This window comes from Anguilla rostrata, chromosome 17 (assembly GCF_018555375.3).
Source record: "Anguilla rostrata isolate EN2019 chromosome 17, ASM1855537v3, whole genome shotgun sequence".
NCBI classification, from domain to species: domain Eukaryota; kingdom Metazoa; phylum Chordata; class Actinopteri; order Anguilliformes; family Anguillidae; genus Anguilla; species Anguilla rostrata.
In genome coordinates this window covers 2,041,746-2,065,442 of record NC_057949.1, presented here as the reverse complement: position 1 = coordinate 2,065,442, position 23,697 = coordinate 2,041,746, and the positions used below count along the sequence as shown (strand labels likewise).

Below are 23,697 nucleotides of genomic sequence, written 5' to 3'. Positions count from 1 at the left end.
GGCTTGTGTATGTGTGTGTCAGTCTGTGTGGGCGTGTATTTGGGTATGAATGTGTTTGTGTAAGAGATTACATACTTCACACATCTCAGATGGTTGTGTGTTTTATATTTTTCTTATCGTCTATTTTTTTTTTTTGTATTTAAAGAGCCATTTCAATTTGCTTTTTGGCTTCCATCATTAGTATAATCGCTCACCTTTGTTTAGCTGTGTATGTTATTTGAGGTGAATAAATTAGTTCAATAAATCAGGCTGCCGGCCATAATGAATTACAATAAAAGCAGTAAATGAAGTCACACAGATGCAGATTAATCTTGTTGCTCGAGAGCAATTATTGCCACGCTAATCTGATTCATTGAGCATATCTGAAATGATTACAGCCTGGAGTCCATAAAAATAACTCCTCCACTGTTCAACCTAACTTTTAGTCATGAGTACTTCGCAGCATTTTGTTACCCACATTATACACAAATAAAACATTAAGGCTTATTATATTATATATTTTTCCAATGTGGCAAATGCATTGCATGCATTCGTTTGCCTGTGATTTTGGGTGGGACTGAAGGATTGCCAGGCTTCAGCTGTTTTCAGATGGAGAGCTTGGAATTACCATACTGGTAATATGTATATTTGTGTTCTGCCCAGCCGTGATATGTCCTACAAGCACAGCTAATAGTATTATAGTATGCTTTTAACTGGAACATGCTGTATGTAGCTAACTCTGTAGTATAACCTGCAGTATTTCCCTCACTGGCATTATAAGTATAATGCCTCTTATGTTCTGGAATCATCCTCAGCGGTAGAGAGAGGGGATGGGCTCTATATTAACTGCACTCAGATACATCCTGCTGTCATTTTTCATACATGTATCAAGTTATCAATTTGAAATAGTGTCCCTTTGACGGGGAATATATCATGCCATCCATATTTCATTAAATCAGATCTGGCTGAAAATTAAATCTTTAAGCCCTCTTACTGTATATTTATTTGCACAACATTTTGTTCGATACAATAATTATTCCAAAATGAATAAACATGTACATTATACTTGGAAGATTCAGGATGAATTCCAAAGCACAGTTTAACAAAGCTGACATTCAGAACAGCAGCTATCTAATTAAATGAGTCTTTTCATGCTAAGAGCAGAGAGGGAGATGCTGATGAGTTTTCACTGTAAGAGCAGAGAGGGAGATGCTGATGAGTTTTCATGGTAAGAGCAGAGAGGGAGATGCTGATGAGTTTCATGTAAAACAGGAGATGCTGATGAGTTCATGTAAGACAGAGAGGATGCGATGAGTTCATGTAAGCGAGAGGGATGCTGATGAGTTTTCATGGTCGGGACAGAGAGGGAGATGCTGATGAGTTTCATGTCGGCGAGGATGCTGATGAGTTCAGGTCGGGACAGAGAGGGGATGCTGATGAGTTCACTGTAGAGCAAGGGAGATCTGATGAGTTTTCATGGTCGGGGCAGAGAGGGAGATGCTGATGATTTTTCATGGTAAGAACAGAGAGGGAGATGCCGATGTTGGTTTTGAGTGCAGTAGCCTGGTGGGGGTAGTGTTCCTGAGGGGAGCGTGTGCTTTGATGAGAGGCAGCCTCTCAGAGCCTCCTGGCTGAAAGGCAGGCTCCTGCTTACGGGCCCACCTGGGGTGGGAGAGCCCGTCGCCTGCAGCCGCACTCACAGAAGGTTCCCAGCGAGAGTTTGCCTTTGAAAGTCTCCTGGTGACAGGCAGGAGTTGCTCTTAGTTTTTGGTCTCTGTGTTTCAGCTGGCATTGGGGGAAACACTGGGCTGAAATGTCTCCAATGTCAGTGCCAGTCATCAGTATCCACCTAACTCCTTATAGCAGCTCAAAGCTGCAATGCAATGAAACCCTTCATTCCAAATATCTGAATAACTACTGAAAGCCAGATGGTCAGATGGCACACAGCCAGAGAGCGTACGGAAAGAAAGGAGGCCTGGTTGTGTATCCTGGAGGTTTAGATCCATGTCTTCTTCAGCGCGGAGACGAGCCTTCCTCTGAACCGAGGTCAGCTGATATACAGCCCGGCAGAGCCAGGTCTCCGATATCCTGAGGTGTTCAGCCAATGATGGAGCCAAAATGTCCAATATCCTGAGGCGTTCAGCCAATGATGGAGCCAAAATGTCCAATATCCTGAGGCGTTCAACCAATGATGGAGCCAAAATGTCCTATATCCTGAGGCGTTCAACCAATGATGGAGCCAAAATGTCCAATATCCTGAGGCGTTCAGCCAATGATGGAGCCAAAATGTCCGATTTTTTATTATTTGAAAAAAAAGGAATAAAATAAACAAACATTTACTTTGCATGATTCTAGATCTTAGCTTAGAGAGGCTTGCTATGTGCTATGCACTTTTGTGTTTTTGACAAATGTACAGTGTATTGAGTGAAATAATGCTTAAAATCATTATATCTGTCCTGGTTTCTTCTTTTCATGCTTGAACGTTGGTGGATTGCCTTGATGAATGGGTCTTCTCATTGCATTGGGTGCAGCCAGTTATATTGAATGTTTAGCCATGTTGGCTGGGATGTCAAGGCTCCAGGCTATGGATTCAGTGAAGCCTTGATGAATTGCTCTTTTGGACATGGTGAATGGATGTTTGAATTGATGTTACTCCTTTTGGAGGAAACCTCAGGTGTTTTTCAGCAGCTACTGTGCAATGGTGAAACCCAGCATTCCTCCACTTGACTTAGGCTTCACATCTGTGCCTGAGGCAGCCCATCAGTCTTGCTTCAATGCATTAATAGTTGGGAAATGTGCTTATACATGGCAAGCTCTTCGGCCCTGAGGCAAGCTTCTGTCATGTTCTGCATCTTTCAACATTTTATCATTTAATGTCTGGCTTCCCCAGGTGTCTATCTACAGTGGCCTTCAGCACATTCAATGGGTTCAAATAGTATTCCAATTTGTAATCATATAAGTACACACAAAGGATTCTTTAGCATACTGTCATGAACAAATATCAATCAAAATGTGCATCTCTTCCTTGGAATTCAAGTCTAACCCTTGCAGTTGATATACATGATACCTGTTTTACCTTATAAACATGCATAAGAAAAAATGGCATTTTTATCAAAAAGGGCAAATTGGTATGTAATTATGTAACAGTTATTCATAGCCATGAACACATTAAGTCCAGTCCAGTTCACACAGTAAGCATAAGGTAGGTCAGAGAGAAATGTTAAGTCAAACTAGGAGGCAAGACAGCAACCTACAAGATCAAGATAGATGTAGTGCAATATAAGAGCTGGATGAAGTTACATGTGTAACATGGAAGTGCTACAGGAATTAGAAGGACACAAATGATAAGAGCGATCCTAGATTGGGAGTGACCTGCAGAGTAGTGAGTCCAGGTACAGTCTGAAGAGATGCGTCTTCAGACCATGGTGGAAGCTGGGCAATGACTGAGTGGTTCGTAGAGGAACGGAGAGTTTGTTCCACCACTGGGGAGCTAGGGTGGAGAAGCTCTGTGGTAGAGATGAGCAAGAACCAGTCACCCGGATGGCAGGGGGTGCGAGTCGCCCTGCTGCAGCAGAGCAGAGTGGTCGAGCTGGCGTGTAGGATTGAATCGTGTCCTGTAAGTAGGCGGGGGCTGTCCTGTTGGCTGCAGTGTAGACAAGGGTCAGGACTTTGAACCTGAACCTGGCAGCAACTGGTAGCCAGTGGTGTGGCCTCAGCAGAGGAGTGACAACTTAGGAAAGTTGAAGAAAAGTCGGGCAGCAGCATTCTAAATTATCTATAGTGGCTGTATGGCACAATTTAGCAGGCTTGCAAGGAGAGAGTTGCATTAATCAAGGCGGGAGGTCACCATAGCCTGGACAAGCAGCTGGGTGGAGTGCGTAGTCAGGTATGGTCGAATCCTTCTGATGTTGTACAGGAGGAATCTGCAGGACCGTGATGTTGCCTTGATGTGCTCCTTGAGGTCCAGCTGGTCCACTCAGGGAACAGGCAACCTGGGGAATTAAAGGGCTCTTTCTGGCTGGCAGGGCATTCACCAATGACTGGTGTTGTTCTGAAGTGGTTTAATAGCTTATCAGATTGGCACATGATATGCAGGACTGATCAGAAGCAGCACAGCAGAGGGTGAAATTCGGCATGTTGTGCTAATCACGGCTGGTGCCAGGTTGTTTTTGGCAGCATCAGTGGCAACACGTGTTGACAGCAGTTTGTCGAACATGTGACAGGATTACCTTACAATGGAGCAGGAGCCGGAGAAATCATGTTAAGAAATGTCGAGTGTTAGTGATGAGAGTGCAGTTACATATCTCATTAAAGCACAGAAAGGCATAAATCAACAAACTTGGACCAGCAAGTGCTAGAATATTGATATATGATTTAAAATTAGTTTCTCTATAATACTGTAGTAATGGGACTGCAGGAATGACTCTGAAATCTCAACATGTAGATTTAGCGAAATAAAGGTGAAAAATAGTTTTTAAAAATATGGTAACTGACCCACAGCAATAGGAAATAAATATAAATAACCAAAAAATGTATGTGGTGTTTGGATGTCTGTTCATACTGTATGTGTATAATATTGTGCATTTCCAAATCAACAATCTCACTTACAGAATCCAGGTACAGGTCCCTTGTTAATCAAATAGCTAACTGAAAGTAAATGGAACTGTTCATAAAACTGCATGAGTCACGGAATCAAAATACAAACCTTTGTGTCTTCAAGCTGTTGTGGATAAAAACATTTGGCTATATTGGCAACAAACACAGGTGGAGTTCAACTTGTCCTGGTCATTTTTATGGAATAAAATCTTTAAGAAATTAACATTTTTACTTTTTTTTCTGCTGGTAGAAGGTCAAACTGAAACAGCAACAGTCTGTTTGTGCACAGTTTGGTTTCTACCTGTGCTACACTGTGCAGATTTTAGCATAAAGTGTGACCAAAACCAAGCTTTCAGCATTAACGGTGAGTATTTCACAAATCAGAACCAGGAGAGTTACTCATTTAATAAATGAGTTTTTAAAAAAAAAATAATTTAATTAGAACGTCTTTTCATTGTCATGAGCCTCTTAAAATAATGTGTGGGTTGTTTCCTATGATACTGCAAAGGACAAAACACCACCTGCAGTTTCTCTGCCCCCTCATCTCAAACTCAAATGCACATGTTGTATCCAATCATTTCTCACCTGAGCAGTTTTCATAAACCTGCAGCGGTAAGCCAGTAGTTCAGACCAGGCCTCATAAACGAGCCATGTGCTGCATGTGGGAGTGGGCACCCCATGGCCTCCATGGCTCTGTGGGCAGCATAAGTGGTAAACAGAGAGGTAAACAGAAAGCGACGCTCACAGAAAAATGGTCCATTTGGTTTTTTCACAGCTGCCTGGTGGCATGAGGGTCACCAGCGCAGGTCTAACAGACTGTGGTTAGCTCACGCGCAATATATCGGCAGATGTTTTCAACAGTTTCTGGCACCATGTATTTGAAACTGTTTTTGCCCACGCAGTCACATACTCACACAGGGTGAATTATCTGATTTAAGACTACAGTTTCGATGTAAATCATTTATCATAAATAGGTCCATTATAGTGTTGGTGGCTATCTGAACAATCTGAACAGCGTTTAAGACAAAGATGAAATGACAGACAAAGATTTCATTTAAAATCATCTCCCTGCCACTCCTTGGTGATTATTGGCATTAATTATATCATGTATTCACAGGCCTTCCTGTAAGGAAAAAAAGAGATCTTTAAGAAATGTGACCTGTATGCAGTGGCCTGAATCCTGAACATTCCAGCTTACTGCTGCTGTGTGGACTGGGTGAATGTGTCAGTGATAGCACTGTGGCTGTGCTGACTGGGTGAATGTGTCAGTGATAGTACTGTGGCTGTGCAGACTGTGTGACTGTGTCAGTGATAGCACTGTGGCTGTGCAGACTGTGTGACTGTGTCAGTGATAGCACTGTGGCTGTGCAGACTGTGTGACTGTGTCAGTGATAGCACTGTGGCTGTGCAGACTGTGTGACTGTGTCAGTGATGCCACTGTGGCTGTGCGGACTGTGTGACTGTGTCAGTGATAGCACTGTGGCTGCGTTGACTGTGTGACTGTGTCAGTGATTCCACTGTGGCTGTGTGGACTGGGTGACTGTGCCAGTGATAGCACTGCGGCTGTGCTGACTGTGACTATAGAGACTGCGACTGTACTGACTGTGACTATAGAGACTGTGACTGTACTGACTGTGACTATAGAGACTGTGACTATAGAGACTGTGGCTGTACTGACTGTGACTATAGAGACTGTGACAGTGCTGACTGTGACTATAGAGACTGTGACAGTGCTGACTGTGACTATAGAGACTGTGTCTTTACTGACTGTGACTATAGAGACTGTGACAGTGCTGACTGTGACTATAGAGACTGTGACAGTGCTGACTGTGACTATAGAGACTGTGTCTTTACTGACTGTAACTATAGAGACTGTGACAGTGCTGACTGTGACTATAGAGACTGTGACAGTGCTGACTGTGACTATAGAGACTGTGGCTGTACTGACTGTGACTATAGAGACTGTGACAGTGCTGACTGTGACTATAGAGGCTGCCACTGTACTGACTGTGACTATAGAGGCTGTGACAGTGCTGACTGTGACTATAGAGACTGTGACAGGGCAGACTGTGACTATAGAGACTGTGTCTTTACTGACTGTGTGATGGAGAGATACAGCACACAGTTCAGCCCCACAGTTCAATAAGTGTTTCTCCCTTGTACTCCTGAAGCAGAAATCTGTGCGTACACGGTGTCATTCTCTTCTCCCATAGAGAAGGCCAAGTGGCTTTCCTGTGGCTTTCATGCTCTGAGTGTGTTTGCACTTATCAACCAGATGACAGAGCTGCAGCAGAAGAGCGCGAGATAACAGCGTCTCTCAGTGCCTTTAGTCTCACATCAGCAGCATATCAAAGCTGCATTTGGGTGAGTGGATATGCTCTGTGTGCATCAGTACGCTTCCTCTCTCTGTGACAGAATGAACAGAGTCAGTGCAGACAGAAAACTAACTCTCAGAGACAGAGACCATCATCAGAATCTCTGATTCAGTCATTCAGTCTCTGATTCTGGGCGACATAGCTCAGGAGGTAAGAGCAGTTGTCTGGCAGTCGGAGGGTTGCCGGTTCGATCCCCGCCCTGGGCGTGTCGAAGTGTCCCTGAGCAAGACACCTAACCCCTAACTGCTCTGGTGAATGAGAGGCATCAATTAAAAAGCGCTTTGGATAAAAGCGCTATATAAATGCAGTCCATTTACCATTTGATTCACTGCTTTATCTGAGTCAGTCAGTGTTTGATTCACTGCTTTATCAGTCAGCCAGTCTGTGATTCACTGCTTTATCAGAGTCAGTTTCTGATTCTCTGCTTTATCAGAGTCAGTCAGTCTCTGATTCACTGCTTTATCAGAGTCAGTCAGTCTCTGATTCACTGCTTTATCAGAGTCAGTCAGTCTGAATTTTCTCATCTTCAGCCTGTTTTGTGGGCCCACACAGGAACTGTCACACAGGGTTTTCGTCATACTTGTTCCTGGTTATGGTTATACACTTTGTTGTACGTCGCTCTGGATAAGAGCGTCTGCCAAATGCCTGTAATGTAATGTAATGTAACTGTATTGTGGCATCTTTGGGTTGTTCCTCTCTGGCTGATGACTGTAATTGGTGGTGAAATAGGCTGTTGCCCGCAGTAACATAGTGGCCTGCTGCTCAGTCTGTGAGCAGTGACAGACAGACTGCTCGATCGAGTGCACTAGAGAGTGGCACTTGCACCCCAAAACAGTCCTCTGGCGCCCCAGCCCCCCTGTGGCGTACCTGATGACACGTATAAATTGAGATGAGTCGCAAACGCTCAGTAACCACATGTGCCTGCAGGTTGCCGGTCCGGCGTGTGCTGTGTTACCACACACCGCTGGTTTTCCACACCTCATATGTGGAATGTGTGTGTGTTGTGTGTTGTGTGTACGTGTGTATGTGTTGTGTGTTAATGCTGGCTCTGTGTGTTGTGTGTTAACGCTGGCCCTGTGTGTTGTGTAGGGTGTGTGTAGTGTGTGTGTTGTGTGTTATCACTGGCTCTGTGTGTTGTGTGTAGTGTATGTGTTGTGTGTAGGGTGTGTGTTGTGTGTTAGCGCTATCTCTGTGTGCTGTGTGTAGGGTGTGTGTTGTGTGTTAACGCTGGCTCTGTGTGTTGTGTGTAGGGTGTGTAGGGTGTGTGTTGTCTGTTATCGCTAGCTCTGTGTGTTGTGTGTAGGGTGTGTGTTGTGTGTTACGCTATCTCTGTGTGTTGTGTGTAGCGCTGTGTGTTGTGTGTTGTGTGTAGGTGTGTGTTGTGTGTTAACGCTGGCTCTGTGTGTTGTGTGTAGGGTGTGTGTTGTCTGTTATCGCTAGCTCTGTGTGTTGTGTGTAGGGTGTGTGTTGTGTGTTAGCGCTATCTCTGTGTGCTGTGTGTTAACGCTGGCTCTGTGTGTTGTGTGTAGGGTGTGTGTTGTGTGTTAACGCTGGCTCTGTGTGTTGTGTGTAGGGTGTGTGTTGTGTGTTAACGCTAGCTCTGTGTGTTGTGTGTAGGGTGTGTGTTGTGTGTTATCGCTGGCTCTGTGTGTTGTGTGTTACTGCTGGCTCTGTGTGTTGTGTGTAGGGTGTGTGTTGTGTGTTAACGCTGGCTCTGTGTGTTGGGTGTGTGTTGTGTGTAGGGTGTGTGTTGTGTGTTAACTAGCTGTGTGTTGGTCAGTGTAGTGGTTGTGTGTTGTGTGTTAACGCTGGCTCTGTGTGTTGTGTGTAGGGCGTGTGTTGTGTGTTAATGCTAGCTTTGTGTGTTGTGTGTAGGGTGTGTGTTGTGTGTTAACGCTAGCTCTGTGTGTTGTGTGTAGGGCGTGTGTTGTGTGTTAACGCTGGCTTTGTGTGTTGTGTGTTAACACTATCTCTGTGTGTTGTGTGTAGGGTGTGTGTTGTGTGTTATCGCTGGCTCTGTGTGTTGTGTGTTAACGCTAGCTCTGTGTGTTGTGTGCAGTGTATGTGTTGTGTGTTGTGTGTTAGCGTTAGCTCTGTGTGCAGTGTATGTGTTGTGTGTTGTGTGTTAGCGTTAGCTCTGTGTGCAGTGTATGTGTTGTGTGTTGTGTGTTAACGCTAGCTCTACGCGGCCTGTGTTCCTTTGGGATTGATGCATTCAGCCCACTGTTGGTGCTCAGTGGGTCCATTTGTTCCTGCTCCTGGGGTCTGCTCTCTTTGTGAGTCATGTGACCCCGCGTTGACGCCCGTGATTGATCTGTTGATCCTCCACAGCTAGCTGAGCCCCGGGAGAGTGCTTAAACTTACCCATGCGAAAAATTGGAAATCTCTACACCCCCAGTCCATCTGAAATCTGATACCACCGTTCCCTTTGGGCTATAATTCAGTAATTAAATGACTGCTGAGGTGTGTATGCATCTGCGTGTGTCTGTGTGTATGTGTGCATGTGTGTCTGCGTGTGTACGTGTGTATGCATCTGCGTGTCTGTGTGTGTGTGCATGTGTGTCTGCGCGTGTACGTGTCTGTGGATATGCATGTCTGTGTGTGTGTGCATGTGTGTGTGTACGTGTGTGTGGATATGCATGTCTGTGTGTGTGTGCATCTGCGCGTGTACGTGTGTGTGGATATGCATGTCTGTGTGTGTGTGTACGTGTGTCTGCGTGTGTACGTTTGTGTGGATATGCATGTCTGTGTGTGTGTGCATTTGTGTCTGTGTGTGTACATGTGTGTGGATATGCATGTTTGTGTGTGTGTGCATGTGTGTCTGTGTGTGCATGCACATACCTGTGTATGTGTGTGTGTGTGCGTGTGTGTCTGTGTATGGATGTGGATGCCTCTGTGTGTGTTTGTGTGTGTCTGTGTATGGATGTGGATGCCTGTATGGTGTGTGTGTGTGCGTGTGTGTCTGTGTATGGATGTGGATGCCTGTGTGGTGTGTGTGTGTCTGTGTATGGATGTGGATGCCTGTATGGTGTGTGTGTGTCTGTGTATGGATGTGGATGCCTGTATGGTGTGTGTGTGTGTCTGTGTATGGATGTGGATGCCTCTGTGTGTGTGTGTGTGTGTGTCTGTGTATGGATGTGGTGCTGATGGGTGTGTGTGTTGTTGTGTGTGTTGTGTATGGATGTGGATGCCTGTATGGTGTGTGTGTGTGTGCGTGTGTGTGTGTGTGTGTCTGTGTATGGATGTGGATGCTTGTATGGTGTGTGTGTGCGTGTGTGTGTGTGTGCTGTGTATGGATGTGGATGCCTGTATGGTGTGTGTGTGTGTGTAGTGGTACTGATGTGCATGCCTTGTTTAGTTGGGTGTGTGTGTGTGCTGTGATGCCTGGATGTGGATGCCTGCTTGTGTGTTTGTGTGTGTCTGTGTATGGATGTGGATGCCTGTATGGTGTGCGTGTGTGTCTGTGTATGGATGTGGATGCCTGTATGGTGTGTGTGTGTCTGTGTATGGATGTGGATGCCTCTGTGTGTGTTTGTGTGTGTCTGTGTATGGATGTGTATGCCTGTATGGTGTGTGTGTGTGTGTCTGTGTATGGATGTGGATGCCTGTATGGTGTGTGTGTGTGTGTGTGTGTGTGTGTGTGTGTGTATGGATGTGGATGCCTGTATGGTGTGTGTGTGTCTGTGTATGGATGTGGGTGCTTGTATGGTGTGTGTGTGCTTGTGTGTGTGTGTGTCTGTGTATGGATGTGGATGCCTGTATGGTGTGTATGTGTGTCTGTGTATGGATGTGGATGCCTGTATGGTGTGTGTGTGTGCGTGTGTGTCTGTGTATGGATGTGGATGGCTGTATGGTGTGTGTGTGTGTCTGTGTATGGATGTGGATGACTGTATGGTGTGTGTGTGTGTGTGTGTGTGTGTGTGTGTGTGTGGATGTGGATGCCTCTGTGTGTGTGTGTGTGTGTCTGTGTATGGATGTGGATGCCTGTATGGTGTGTGTGTGTGTGTGTCTGTGTATGGATGTGGATGCCTGTATGGTGTGTGTGTGTGTCTGTGTATGGATGTGGATGCCTGTATGGTGTGTGTGTGTGTTAGTGCAGCGTTTCCCAACCGGTGTGCTGCGGCACTCTGGTGTGCCGTGTGAAAAATCCTTTAAAAAAATGTTAATGGTCAAATGAATTTAAAAAACTTAAATGAACAAATCCCATTCACAAAGCCTAAAAATTTAAAATGTTCATTAAAAATCGCAAAAAACTTATTATTAAACCCAAAGAACATTATACTCGTCGACGCGTCTCAAGTCGCAGTGTCGCCATGGTTTGTAATTTCTGTCGCGAGGAAAGGTTGGAACGCATGAGATTCTGTAATTGTAATGGTGCGCTGGAGGAAAAAGGTTGGGACGCTGGGTTGTGTGTGTTGGTGTGTGTGTGTGTGTCTGTGTATGGATGTGGATGCCTGTATGGTGTGTGTGTTAGTGTGTGTGTGTGTGTCTGTGTATGGATGTGGATGCTTGTATGGTGTGTGTGTGCTTGTGTGTGTGTGTGTTGGTATGGATGTGGTGTTGTGGTGTGTGTGTGTTGTGTATGTGTGTGTGCCCTGTGTGTTGGTGTGTGTGTTGTGGGCATGTCTGTGTGTGTGTGTGTGTTGTGTGTGTGAGGGGGTCTGCATGTCATCCTTGTTTAGCCTCGGTGAAGTGGCACATGCATGCTTGCGTTGATGACAGCCTGCAGTAAGGCAGCTGATGTCAGCTGGGTGGTGGTGCGGTATGAACTGCCAGTGTACAGAGAATGCCAATGAACCGTGCTGTTTCCCGCCTCAACAGTGGGGCAGTATATGGCGGCTGTTGTGATGCGATATACGCTCTATAAACCCACTTCACCGACATTCATAACATGAAAAAATTGAATGCGTGTTAACATGAGTAAAATTAAAAATATGTGCTAAAGTTTTGAGACTGTTATCCTTTGACCAATTTGGGTCTTTAAAGTGTGGCCTCTTGGTCGTTCTGCATCCTACGAAATGTTGTGTTTTTTCTCCTGGATAGGGCCCACCCGGGTGCCCCCTCCTGCCACTTGCTGTCCCGGTGCCCTCCGTCTCCAACGCAGCTGAATAAGCACTTCCTTCCCGTTCACCTCAGCTGTCTCCCCACTCAGCCTCTTCCAAATTAGTGTGTTGGTGTCCGCTTGTTGGCCATCAGACCATGCGCATGATAGGTCCTGGGGCTCTTTGATGGGAATTAGCAGTGGTTTGTACCTGACTGTGTTATTTTTTTTTTTTTTTTTTTTTTTTTTTTTTTTTTTTTTTTTTTTTTTTTTTTTTTTTTTTTTTTTTTTTTTTTTTTTTTTTTTTTTTTTTTTTTTTTTTTTTTTTTTTTTTTTTTTTTTTTTTTTTTTTTTTTTTTTTTTTTTTTTTTTTTTTTTTTTAAATCTTAAATGAACAAATCCCATTCACAAAAGCCTAAATAAATGTCATTAAAATGTCATATCACTTAATTAAAACCCCAAAAGAGCATTTAGGCTTACTGTTGGCACGTCACATCAACGTCAGTACGTCGCTCGCAGGTTTTTTCTGTCGGCGTGGTGTGCCATGAGATTCTGTAAATTTGATAAGTGTGCCGCGGAAAGAAAAAGGTTGGGAAACGCTGTGTGCGCCTGTGTGTGTGTGTGTGTGTGTGTGTGCGCCTGTGTGTGTGTGTGCCTCTGTGTGTGTGAGGGGGTCTGCATGTGCATCCTTGTTTTAGCTCTGGGCTGAAAGCTGCACCCACTCTAGCCCTTTGCAGATATGACTGGACACCCCTGCAGTAAGCAGCTGATGCAGCAGGGTGGTGGTGCGGTATGAACATGCCAGATGTACACAGAGAATGCCAATGAACCGTGACATGTTCTCCCAGCCTCCCAGCACGTGCGGGCAGTAATGGCGGCTGTATGTGATGCATATACGCTCTATAAACCCACTTCACCGACATTCATAACATAAAAAATATGAATGACAGTGTTTAACATGAGTAAAATAAAAAAAATGTGCTACAAGTTTTGAGACTGCTTATCCTTCTGCAAACCAATTTTGGGTCATTTAAAGTGTGCCTCTTGCGTCGTCTCTGCATCCTAACGGAAATGTTGTGTTTTTTCTCCTGCGAAGGCAGCCCCACCCAGAGCAGCCCCCTCCTGCCACCTCTGCCTGTCCCGGGACGCCCCCCTCTCCAACCCCAGCTGGACATCAAGCACTTCCTTCCCTTTCACCTCAGCGCCTCCTCCCCACTCAGCCTCTTCCCAAATTTCAACACGGTGAGTTCCGCCCTTTCTGGCCACCACAGGACCTGCCCACAATGATCAGATCCAGGGCTCCATTCAAGATGGGAAACCTATAGCAGTGGTTTCATACACTGAAACAGTGCTGTTACTGAACGTCTGGTTTCAGACTGCTCTAACTGAACATCTGGTTTCAGAGTGCTGTTACTGAACGTCTGGTTTCAGAGTGCTGTTACTGGACATCTGGTTTCAGACTGCTGTTACTGAACATCTGGTTTCAGACTGCTGTTTCTGAATGTCTGGTTTCAGAGTGCTGTTACTGAACATCTGGTTTCAGACTGCTGTTTCTGAACGTCTGGTTTCAGAGTGCTATACTGAACGTCTGGTTTCAGAGTGCATACTGAACTCGTTCAGGTGCTGTATGAACGTCTGGTTTCAGAGTGCTGTACTGAACGTCTGGTTCAGGTGCTGTTACCTGAGCATTTGTGGTTTCAGAGTGCTTCTGAACGTCTGGTTTCAGAGTGCTTTACTGAACTCTGGTTTCAGAGTGTTTACTGACGTCGGTTTCAGAGTGCTTACTGAACATCTGGTTTCAGAGTGCTGTTACTGAACTCTGGTTTCAGAGTGCTGTTACTGAAAGTCTGGTTTCAGAGTGCTTTTGAACGTCTGGTTTCAGATGCTGTTACTGAACTCTGGTTCAGATGCTGTTTCTGAACGTCTGGTTTCAGAGTGTGTACTGAACGTCTGGTTTCAGAGTGCTTACTGAACTCTGGTTTCAGAGTGCTGTTACTGAACGTCTGGTTTCAGAGTGCTGCTACTGAACATCTGGTTTCAGAGTGCTGTTACTGAACATTGGTTTCAGACTGCTGTTTCTGAACGTCTGGTTTCAGAGTGCTATACTGAACGTCTGGTTTCAGAGTGCTGTACTGAACGTCTGGTTTTAGAGTGCTGTACTGAACGTCTGGTTTCAGAGTGCTGTACTGAACGTCTGGTTTCAGAGTGCTGTTACTGAACGTCTGGTTTCAGAGTGCTGTACTGAATGTCTGGTTTCAGAGTGCTGTTACTGAACGTCTGGTTTCAGAGTGCTGTTACTGAACGTCTGGTTTCAGAGTGATGTTACTGCACGTCTGGTTTCAGAGTGCTATACTGAACATCTGGTTTCAGAGTGCTGTACTGAACACGTTCTGTGTTCAAGTGCTGCTTACTGAACTCTGGTTTCAGAGTGCTGTACTGAACATCTGGTTTCAGACTGCTTTCTGAAGTCTGGTTTCAGAGTGCTTACTGAACTCTGTTCAGAGTGCTTACTGAACGTCGGTTCAGAGTGCTGTACTGAACGTCTGTTTCAGAGTGCTGTACTGAACGTCTGGTTTCAGAGTGCTGTACTGAACGCGGTTTCAGAGTGCTTTTGAATGTCGGTTTCAGAGTGCTATACTGAACTCTGGTTTCAGAGTGCTTACTGAACGTCTGGTTTCAGAGTGTGTACTGACGTCTGGTTTCAGAGTGCTATACTGAACTCTGGTTTCAGAGTGCTGTTACTGAACTCTGGTTTCAGAGTGCTTACTGAAGTCTGGTTTCAGAGTGCTGTTACTGAACGTCTGGTTTCAGAGCTGTTACTGAACTCTGGTTTCAGATGCTGTTCTGAACGTCTGGTTTCAGAGTGCTGTACTGAACGTCTGGTTTCAGAGTGCTGTACTGAACATCTGGTTTCAGAGTGCTGTTACTGAACGTCTGGTTTCAGAGTGCTGCTACTGAACATCTGGTTTCAGAGTGCTGTTACTGAACATCTGGTTTCAGACTGCTGTTTCTGAACGTCTGGTTTCAGAGTGCTATACTGAACATCTGGTTTCAGAGTGCTATACTGAACGTCCGGTTTCAGAGTGCTGTACTGAACGTCTGGTTTCAGAGTGCTGTACTGAACGTCTGGTTTCAGAGTGCTGTTACTGAACGCCCGGTTTCAGAGTGCTATATTGAATGTCCGGTTTCAGAGTGCTATACTGAACGTCTGGTTTCAGAGTGCTGTTACTGAACGTCTGGTTTCAGAGTGATGTTACTGCACGTCTGGTTTCAGAGTGCTATACTGAACATCTGGTTTCAGAGTGCTGTTACTGAACATCTGGTTTCAGAGTGCTGTTACTGAAAGTCTGGTTTCAGAGTGCTGTTACTGAACGTCTGGTTTCAGACTGCTGTTACTGAACATCTGGTTTCAGACTGCTGTTTCTGAACGTCTGGTTTCAGAGTGCTGTACTGAACGTCTGGTTTCAGAGTGCTGTTACTGAACATCTGGTTTCAGACTGCTGTTTCTGAACGTCTGGTTTCAGAGTGCTATACTGAACATCTGGTTTCAGAGTGCTGTTACTGAACGTCTGGTTTCAGAGTGCTATACTGAACATCTGGTTTCAGAGTGCTATACTGAACGTCTGGTTTCAGAGTGCTGTCAAATTCAAAAAAAAAAATTTAATGTTCAAATTAATTAAAAGATCTTAAAAGAACAAATCCCATTCACAAAAGCCAAAATAAATGTCAAATGCATATTGCTTAATTAAAACCCCAAAAGAACATTTAGGCTTACTGTTGGCACGTCACATCAACGTCAGTACGTCGCTCGCGGTGTGCCATGAGATTATGTAAATTTGGAAAGTGTACCACCGAAAGAAAAAGGTTGGGAAACGCTGCCCTAGTCAAATTTAGCAAAAGGTTTCACATCTTGAACCAACCCAGAAACCAGTTCTGCCACTGGCAGCAGGTCCGAAGTTAGAGAGTAGAGAGGTGGGGGCCCACACAGATTTCAGCATGATTGTGCCATTCTTAAATGATCATCGTCTATCAGCATGAACAGAGCCTAACCCCCCCGTATATTCCCAGCTCTGCCAGCCTCTCTCATGGACACGCCCCCTCTTCATTCTCGTTCGCTGACTGCCCATTTAAATATATATTTTTCTGTGGCAGGATGTCCATGACAACAGCCCCAACAATACGCCTCTTGAGCTGCACGCTGTTCTCAGAAACCTGGCAAACATTGTTTTAAACAACTGTGGTAGATTCAAGCACTATTTCCCTGAAGAAATTCTCCATGTCTTTCTTTTTCTGATTGTCTGTACCCGTGTGGTATATCTTGCCTGTACATCTTGAGCTGTTGTAATTATCTGGCTTTCAGTAAGACGAAGGCAATCTGTGTTTCATTCTTTTACACCCACACTCTCTTTTTGGTTCCCTTTGTCAGTTTTGTTTTTACCTCTGACTGGCTTTGTCTTAGGCATTCTTCTGCCTCCATTTTAAGTAAAAGCGCGTTTAGCCTTCTCCAGATCCTCTCCCCCTGCCTTAAAGGAGGTCTGGGAAAGAAAATCCAGGAAGTGGAAATAAGTGGGACACAGTCGTATCCGGAGCTGATGCACTAAAGCGTTTAAGGAGATTTTTGGGGGGTTTGTGTGAGTGTGTACATTTCCTTTGAAAGCCTCTGTGTGTTCCCTACTCAGTCGGCCATTCTGGCTCTGGAAATCACTCAGAACAGGCTTTTAGAAAGCCTCTCTGTGTGTTCCCTACTCAGTTGGCCATTCTGGCTCTAGAAATCACTCAGAACATGCTCTTAGAAAGCCTCTGTTTAGAGCTAACTAGCCGAGAGTGAGTGGGGAAAAGGAAATCCTCCCAAAATCCTTTAAGTGCATCATCTCCTCTGACAGTGAATCTGCCTGAGTGGCTCTTCTGCCCCTCAGTCTCCTCCCATTTACTGGGTCCTCCCACTCCTTGGCTCCTCCCCCCTCATCAGGCAAGAAGCCGTCATACAGGACAGAGTGCCTCACAGCCACATTAACTCAGGTTTACTCTTTACTCTTGTACATTTGTGCACAACGGGAAATCAATAAAATATAAAGATAAGATGAGACACACCAGTTTATAGTAGGGCCCACACTCTAAACACCACCCACAATACCCAGGCCCACATTGTAAACCCCACCCACAATACCCAGGTCCCACCCTAAACCCCACCCACAATGCCCAGGCCCACACTGTAAACCCCACCCACAATGCCCAGGCCCCACCCTAAACCCCACCCACAATGCCCAGGCCCACACTGTAAACCCCACCCACAATGCCCAGGCCCCACCCTAAACCCCACCCACATTACCCAGGCCCCATGCTAAACTCCACCCATAATACCCAGGCCCATACTCTAAACCCCACCCACAATACCCAGATCCCTACCCTAAACTCCACGCATAATACCCAGGCCCATACTCTAAACCCCACCCACATTACCCAGGCCCCACCCTAAACACCACCCGCAGTGCCCAGGCCCATACTCTAAACCCTTCATGTGAAGGGCCATGATTTAGGTTCTAGCCTATGAATATTTATTTTTATCTTTTTAGTTCTATTATTTTTGCCAGCCAGAATGTCTAGAAGGCTTTAAATGTCCTGGACTTCCAGCAGGAGAGTGCCCCCCCCCCCTTCCCTCCCCCTCCCTCGTTCATTCTGTATCCTGTACAGCACTGTGCCCTTCTCACTGTATCCTGTACAGCACTGTCCCCTTCTCTCTGTATCCTGTACAGCACTGTCCCCTTCTCTCTGTATCCTGTACAGCACTGTGCCCTACTCTCTGTATCCTGTACTGCCCACTTCTCTCTGTATCCTGTACAGCACTGTGCCCTTCTCTCTGTATCCTGTACAGCACTGTCCCCTTCTCTCTGTATCCTGTACAGCACTGTCCCCTTCTCTCTGTATCCTGTACAGCACTGTCCCCTTCTCTCTGTATCCTGTACAGCACTGTCCCCTTCTCTCTGTATCCTGTACAGCATTGTGCACTACTCTCTGTATCCTGTACTGCCCCCTTCTCTCTGTATCCTGTACAGCACTGTGCCCTTCTCTCTGTATCCTGTACAGCACTCTGCCCTTCTCTCTGTATCCTGTACAGCACTGTGCCCTTCTCTCTGTATCCTGTACAGCACTGTGCTCTTCTCTCTGCAGAGAGGCAGTGTATGAGCCTGGAACCTCGTGCTGTGTGTTTATTAATGTGTTTCCTGGCTCTCATAGATGGACCCAGTCCAGAGAGCGGTGATCAACCACACGTTTGGGGTCCCCCAGCCTCTCAGGAAGAAGCAGATAATTTCCTGCAACATCTGCCACCTGAGGTTCAACTCTATGGTGAGTGAGCCCGCCCTCCCACACACCTGCATGAGCTCACCCTGCCCCCACACACCTGCATGAGCTCACCCTGCCCCCACACACCTGCATGAGCGCAGCCTGCCTTCCCACACACCTGCATGAGCTCACCCTGCCCCACACACCTGTATGAGCCCATCCCTCCCACACACCTGCATGAGCTCGCCCTGCCCCACACACCTGCATGAGCGCGCCCTGCCCCACGCACCTGCATGAGCCTGCCTCCCGACACACCTGCATGAGCCCATCCCTCCCACACACCTGCATGAGTTCACCCTGCCCCATACACCTGAGAGCCCATCCTCCACACACCTGCATGAGCTCCTGCCCACCCTGCATGACTCACCCTGCCCCCACACACCTGCATGAGCCCATCCCTCCCGCACACCTAGATGAGCTCACCCTGCCCCACACACCTGCATGAGCTCACCTTGTGCGTTTATACTGCGCATCTGCACAAGTCCCTCCCACACGCCCCGATTTCTGTCTTTGCTCCTGTCTCTTAGTCAACCTTTCTCTCTCTCACTCCTTCTCTCACTCACTCACTCTCACTTCCTCTCTCTCTTTAATTTCTCTAAGCATTTTTTTTAGCACCTGCAGATTAGTCATGACAATCGGTGAAAATCCTGAGGATAGAAGGAAAAGCATAGTCCATTTGTATTTGGAGAGAGTATGTGGGTGGGTGGGTGGGTAGGTGTTTGTTTTTGTGTATTTTTGTGCCTTCCTGTGTGTGTGTGTATGTGAAAGGAATTCAAATCCTTTCCACTTTTAAAGAACTGCAGTGTGTATTCAGCCCTTCAACATCACACATGTCTTAATTATTTTTAAAAGTCTTGTCCACCATTTCTTCCTTTTAAGTGGTCTCTGCTTCCTTTTTCTCAATTGAATCTGAATTGAATTCTTTCTTTTCAATAATAATAGTGTTTTTGTGCTAGTAGTGACAAGGCTTGAAGTCTCTGTTTGCGCAACATGCAGCCCCTTTGAGGGAAAACATTTCAGTGCAGTTCTGGCATTTTCTCCAGCTTGGCTGTGACTCGCCTTATAAACCTGTCAGTCAGTACTGCTGAAATGGACGTGAGCCGCGACTGGAAAGTGGTGGCATTGCTCATTTACCAGATGCAGAATAAACGTGAGCAGGTTGTGCTAATCCCACAACAGCGTTTAGACCATGTGTAGTATACACGTTAGCAATAGCACTGATATTTGGCCAAGATTTAGAGAAGGGTGCTTTATTTACATTTTATTCTGAAGGCAGTATTGTTAAGATAAGTTGAAAAGCTGCTCAACGCATTTTTATAAATCTACCCCAACCCACTAAGCACGTGTTCAAAAAATGCTTTTCAGATTTGCTCAGCATTTCTAGTTTCTTTTCTGTAATTGGAAGAGGCCGTTAGGTGTCACAGAGCTTTATAATCAATGCTTGCATGTGCTCAGGAACCTGCCATTTTGGACAGTTTAACAAATGTCTTCAAAGACACATTTGTGAGACAAAATTTGAAATGAAATGTCCTATAGAAGCTAAGCAAACTCATTATTACTGGAACCAGTTCATTCATGCTTTCTGTCTAGCAAAGAAACCCATTTTCAATTGGCATTTCTATCTCTCCCGCTCGACTTCAATTAATTTAAGCTGTGCTTGCATCTTGAGTTATTGTATAACTTATTTACATTTATATGGAAATGAGCGAAATTTACAGAATTCTAATGAGGCGATCCTTTGAATGCGGCGTGGAGGACATTTTTATCACAGGTGGGTTCAGCACACTGAATAATGGCTATGCTCTCAGCATCTAAAAATGAGCCCTATTTTAAAAAGTAAATGTCCTTAACTGTGACCCCCCCACCCCTTACAGTGGATTGGACAGATAGGGCAGACAGTCTGGCAGAAGTGTGTGAATCCAGGCTTCAGCTGTGTCCTTTAAGTGTGCATGTTTGAGAATCCACACTTCAGCTGTGTCCTTTAAGTGTGCATGTTTGAGAATCCACACTTCAGCTGTATCCTTTAAGTGTGCATCTTTAAGAATCCACACTTCAGCTGTGTCCTTTAAGTGTGCATGGAGGGGGGCATCCCCCAGACCCCCTACAGGGTTCCTAGTGTTCATGCATAAACAAACATTCTAATGTATGTGCTTATTAAAACATATTGGTATAAGCACTTAAGGAAACATGCTAGTATTCGCTCTTAAACAAATGGTGTACATGCTAAGGTATATGCTGAAATAAATACCCTGTAAACATGCTTAAACACACTGGTGTACACGCTTATACAAATATGCTGGTAAACATGCTTAATCAAGCACTCAGGTGTACACCTGAAAAATTACTGATGTACAACACATAAAATCAACCACCTACGCCCCCCCCCCCCCCACACACACACACACACACACAACCAAATCCGAGCATCTTGGTAGACCGCAGCCAGCTACTTTGTCATGTCTCTGTTAAACAGGCTTGGATCAATCGATCACACAGAAGCTGCTGGACAAGCATAAACCTTCAGACCCTGACTAATCCACCGTTCATCCCCCCAGTTACTGTCCCACAGGCTCCCGGTAACGGCACTGCAGCCGGTGGGGCTTTTAAACCACACCCACCCACCCCCCCACCCCTGCTTTTCAGCACCCCCGTCCATTCATACTCCTGTACATCGCCTGCTGAGTAATGTCTGCTCCCCCTCGGCCTATCAGGATTCACCGACACCCCCTCCCCACCTTTACTCCTGCTCACGGTCTCTGATCTGGACTTACTTTATTATTTTTATTGCTAGCAGTATTTTAATTTAAAAAAAAAAAAAAATTTAAATAAACTTTTTTTAAAAGTTTGACTCTCGTTCACTTCTGGATGAAGTTCTTTGAGGAAGTATTCATTGTTGATTATTTCAACTATTGCTTTATTACATCCATAATAAGCTTACAGTATACATTAAGCATGCACAGCACACCGGTCAGTGTGCTTGGAAGGCTGTGTTATATAGTGAGTGTATACTATTTGACCAGGCTCCATGTGTTATATAGTGAGTGTGTACTATCTCACCAGGCTCCATGTGTTATATAGTGAGTGTGTACTATCTCACCAGGCTCCATGTGTTATATAGTGAGTATGTATTATCGGACCAGGCTCCATGTGTTATATAGTGAGTGTGTATCTGACCAGGCTCCATGTGTTATATAGTGAGTGTGTATCTGACCAGGCTCCATGTGTTATATAGTGAGTATGGACGGAGTGTAGCACAGTGGGTAAGGAACTGGGCTTGTAACCGAAAGGTCGTAGGTTCGATTCCCGGGTAGGACACTGCCGTTGTACCCTTGAGCAAGGTACTTAACCAAAAATTGCTTCAGTATATATCCAGCTGTATAAATGGATACAATGTAAAAAATGCTATGTAAAAGTTGTGTAAGTCGCTCTGGATAAGAGCGTCTGCTAAATGCCTGTAATGTAATGTAATGTAATGTACTCTCGAACCAGGCTCCATGTGTTATATAGCGAGTGTGTATCTCACCAGGCTCCATGTGTTATATAGTGAGTGTGTATCTGACCAGGCTCCATGTGTTATATAATGAGTATGTACTATCTCACCAGGCTCCATGTGTTATATAGTGAGTGTGTATCTCACCAGGCTCCATGTGTTATATAGTGAGTGTGTATTGGACCAGGCTCCATGTGTTATATAGTGAGTGTGTACTATCTCACCAGACTCCATGTGTTATATAGTGAGTGTGTACTATCTCACCAGGCTCCACGTGTTATATAGTGAGTGTGTATCTCACCAGGCTCCATGTGTTATATAGTGAGTGTGTACTATCTCACCAGGCTCCATGTGTTATATAGTGAGTGTGTATCTGACCAGGCTCCATGTGTTATATAGTGAGTGTGTATCGGACCAGGCTCCATGTGTTATATAGTGAGTGTGTATCTGACCAGGCTCCATGTGTTATATAGTGAGTGTGTATCTCACCAGGCTCCATGTGTTATATAGTGAGTGTGTATCTCACCAGGCTCCATGTGTTATATCGTGAGTGTGTATCTCACCAGGCTCCATGTGTTATATAGTGAGTGTGTACTATCTCACCAGGCTCCATGTGTTATATAGTGAGTGTGTATCTCACCAGGCTCCATGTGTTATATAGTGAGTGTGTATCTCACCAGGCTCCATGTGTTATATCGTGAGTGTGTATCTCACCAGGCTCCATGTGTTATATAGTGAGTGTGTACTATCTCACCAGGCTCCATGTGTTATATAGTGAGTGTGTATCTCACCAGGCTCCATGTGTTATATAGTGAGTGTGTATCTCACCAGGCTCCATGTGTTATATAGTGAGTGTGTATCTCACCAGGCTCCATGTGTTATATCGTGAGTGTGTATCTCACCAGGCTCCATGTGTTATATAGTGAGTGTGTACTATCTCACCAGGCTCCATGTGTTATATAGTGAGTGTGTATCTCACCAGGCTCCATGTGTTATATAGCGAGTGTGTATCTCACCAGGCTCCATGTGTTATATAGTGAGTGTGTATTGGACCAGGCTCCATGTGTTATATAGTGAGTGTGTACTATCTCACCAGACTCCATGTGTTATATAGTGAGTGTGTACTATCTCACCAGACTCCATGTGTTATATAGTGAGTGTGTACTATCTCACCAGACTCCATGTGTTATATAGTGAGTGTGTATCTCACCAGGCTCCATGTGTTATATAGTGAGTGTGTATCTCACCAGGCTCCATGTGTTATATAGTGAGTGTGTATCTGACCAGGCTCCATGTGTTATATAGTGAGTGTGTATCTGACCAGGCTCCATGTGTTATATAGTGAGTGTGTATCTCACCAGGCTCCATGTGTTATATAGTGAGTGTGTATCTCACCAGGCTCCATGTGTTATATAGTGAGTGTGTATCTCACCAGGCTCCATGTGTTATATAGTGAGTGTGTACTATCTCACCAGGCTCCATGTGTTATATAGTGAGTGTGTATCGGACCAGGCTCCATGTGTTACATAGTGAGTGTGTATCGGACCAGGCTCCATGTGTTATATCGTGAGTGTGTATTGGACCAGGCTCCATGTGTTATATAGTGAGTGTGTATCTCACCAGGCTCCATGTGTTATATAGTGAGTGTGTATCTCACCAGGCTCCATGTGTTATATCGTGAGTGTGTATCTCACCAGGCTCCATGTGTTATATAGTGAGTGTGTACTATCTCACCAGGCTCCATGTGTTATATAGTGAGTGTGTATCTCACCAGGCTCCATGTGTTATATAGTGAGTGTGTATCTCACCAGGCTCCATGTGTTATATCGTGAGTGTGTATCTCACCAGGCTCCATGTGTTATATAGTGAGTGTG

At 45.2% G+C, this 23,697-nt stretch overlaps 1 protein-coding gene across 5 annotated transcripts in view; it reads left to right on the top strand.

Moving 5' to 3' along the window:
• LOC135243588 (zinc finger protein 385C-like) overlaps nt 1-23,697 on the top strand; it is a 74,248-nt gene that overhangs the window by 28,205 nt on the left and 22,346 nt on the right. For 3 of the 5 annotated variants that reach the window (XR_010326687.1, XR_010326688.1, XM_064315529.1), the window contains exons 2-3: nt 13,092-13,233; nt 18,226-18,336. Coding sequence is in view for 3 of the 5 variants with exons in the window: in XM_064315529.1 (XP_064171599.1) it covers nt 13,092-13,233; nt 18,226-18,336 (253 nt within the window). In the remaining 2 variants the exon portion in view is untranslated. Of the gene's footprint in view, nt 1-9,129; nt 9,227-13,087; nt 13,234-18,225; nt 18,337-23,697 lie in introns of all 5 variants that reach the window. The other 2 variants (XM_064315530.1, XM_064315531.1) reach the window with 2 other exon arrangements.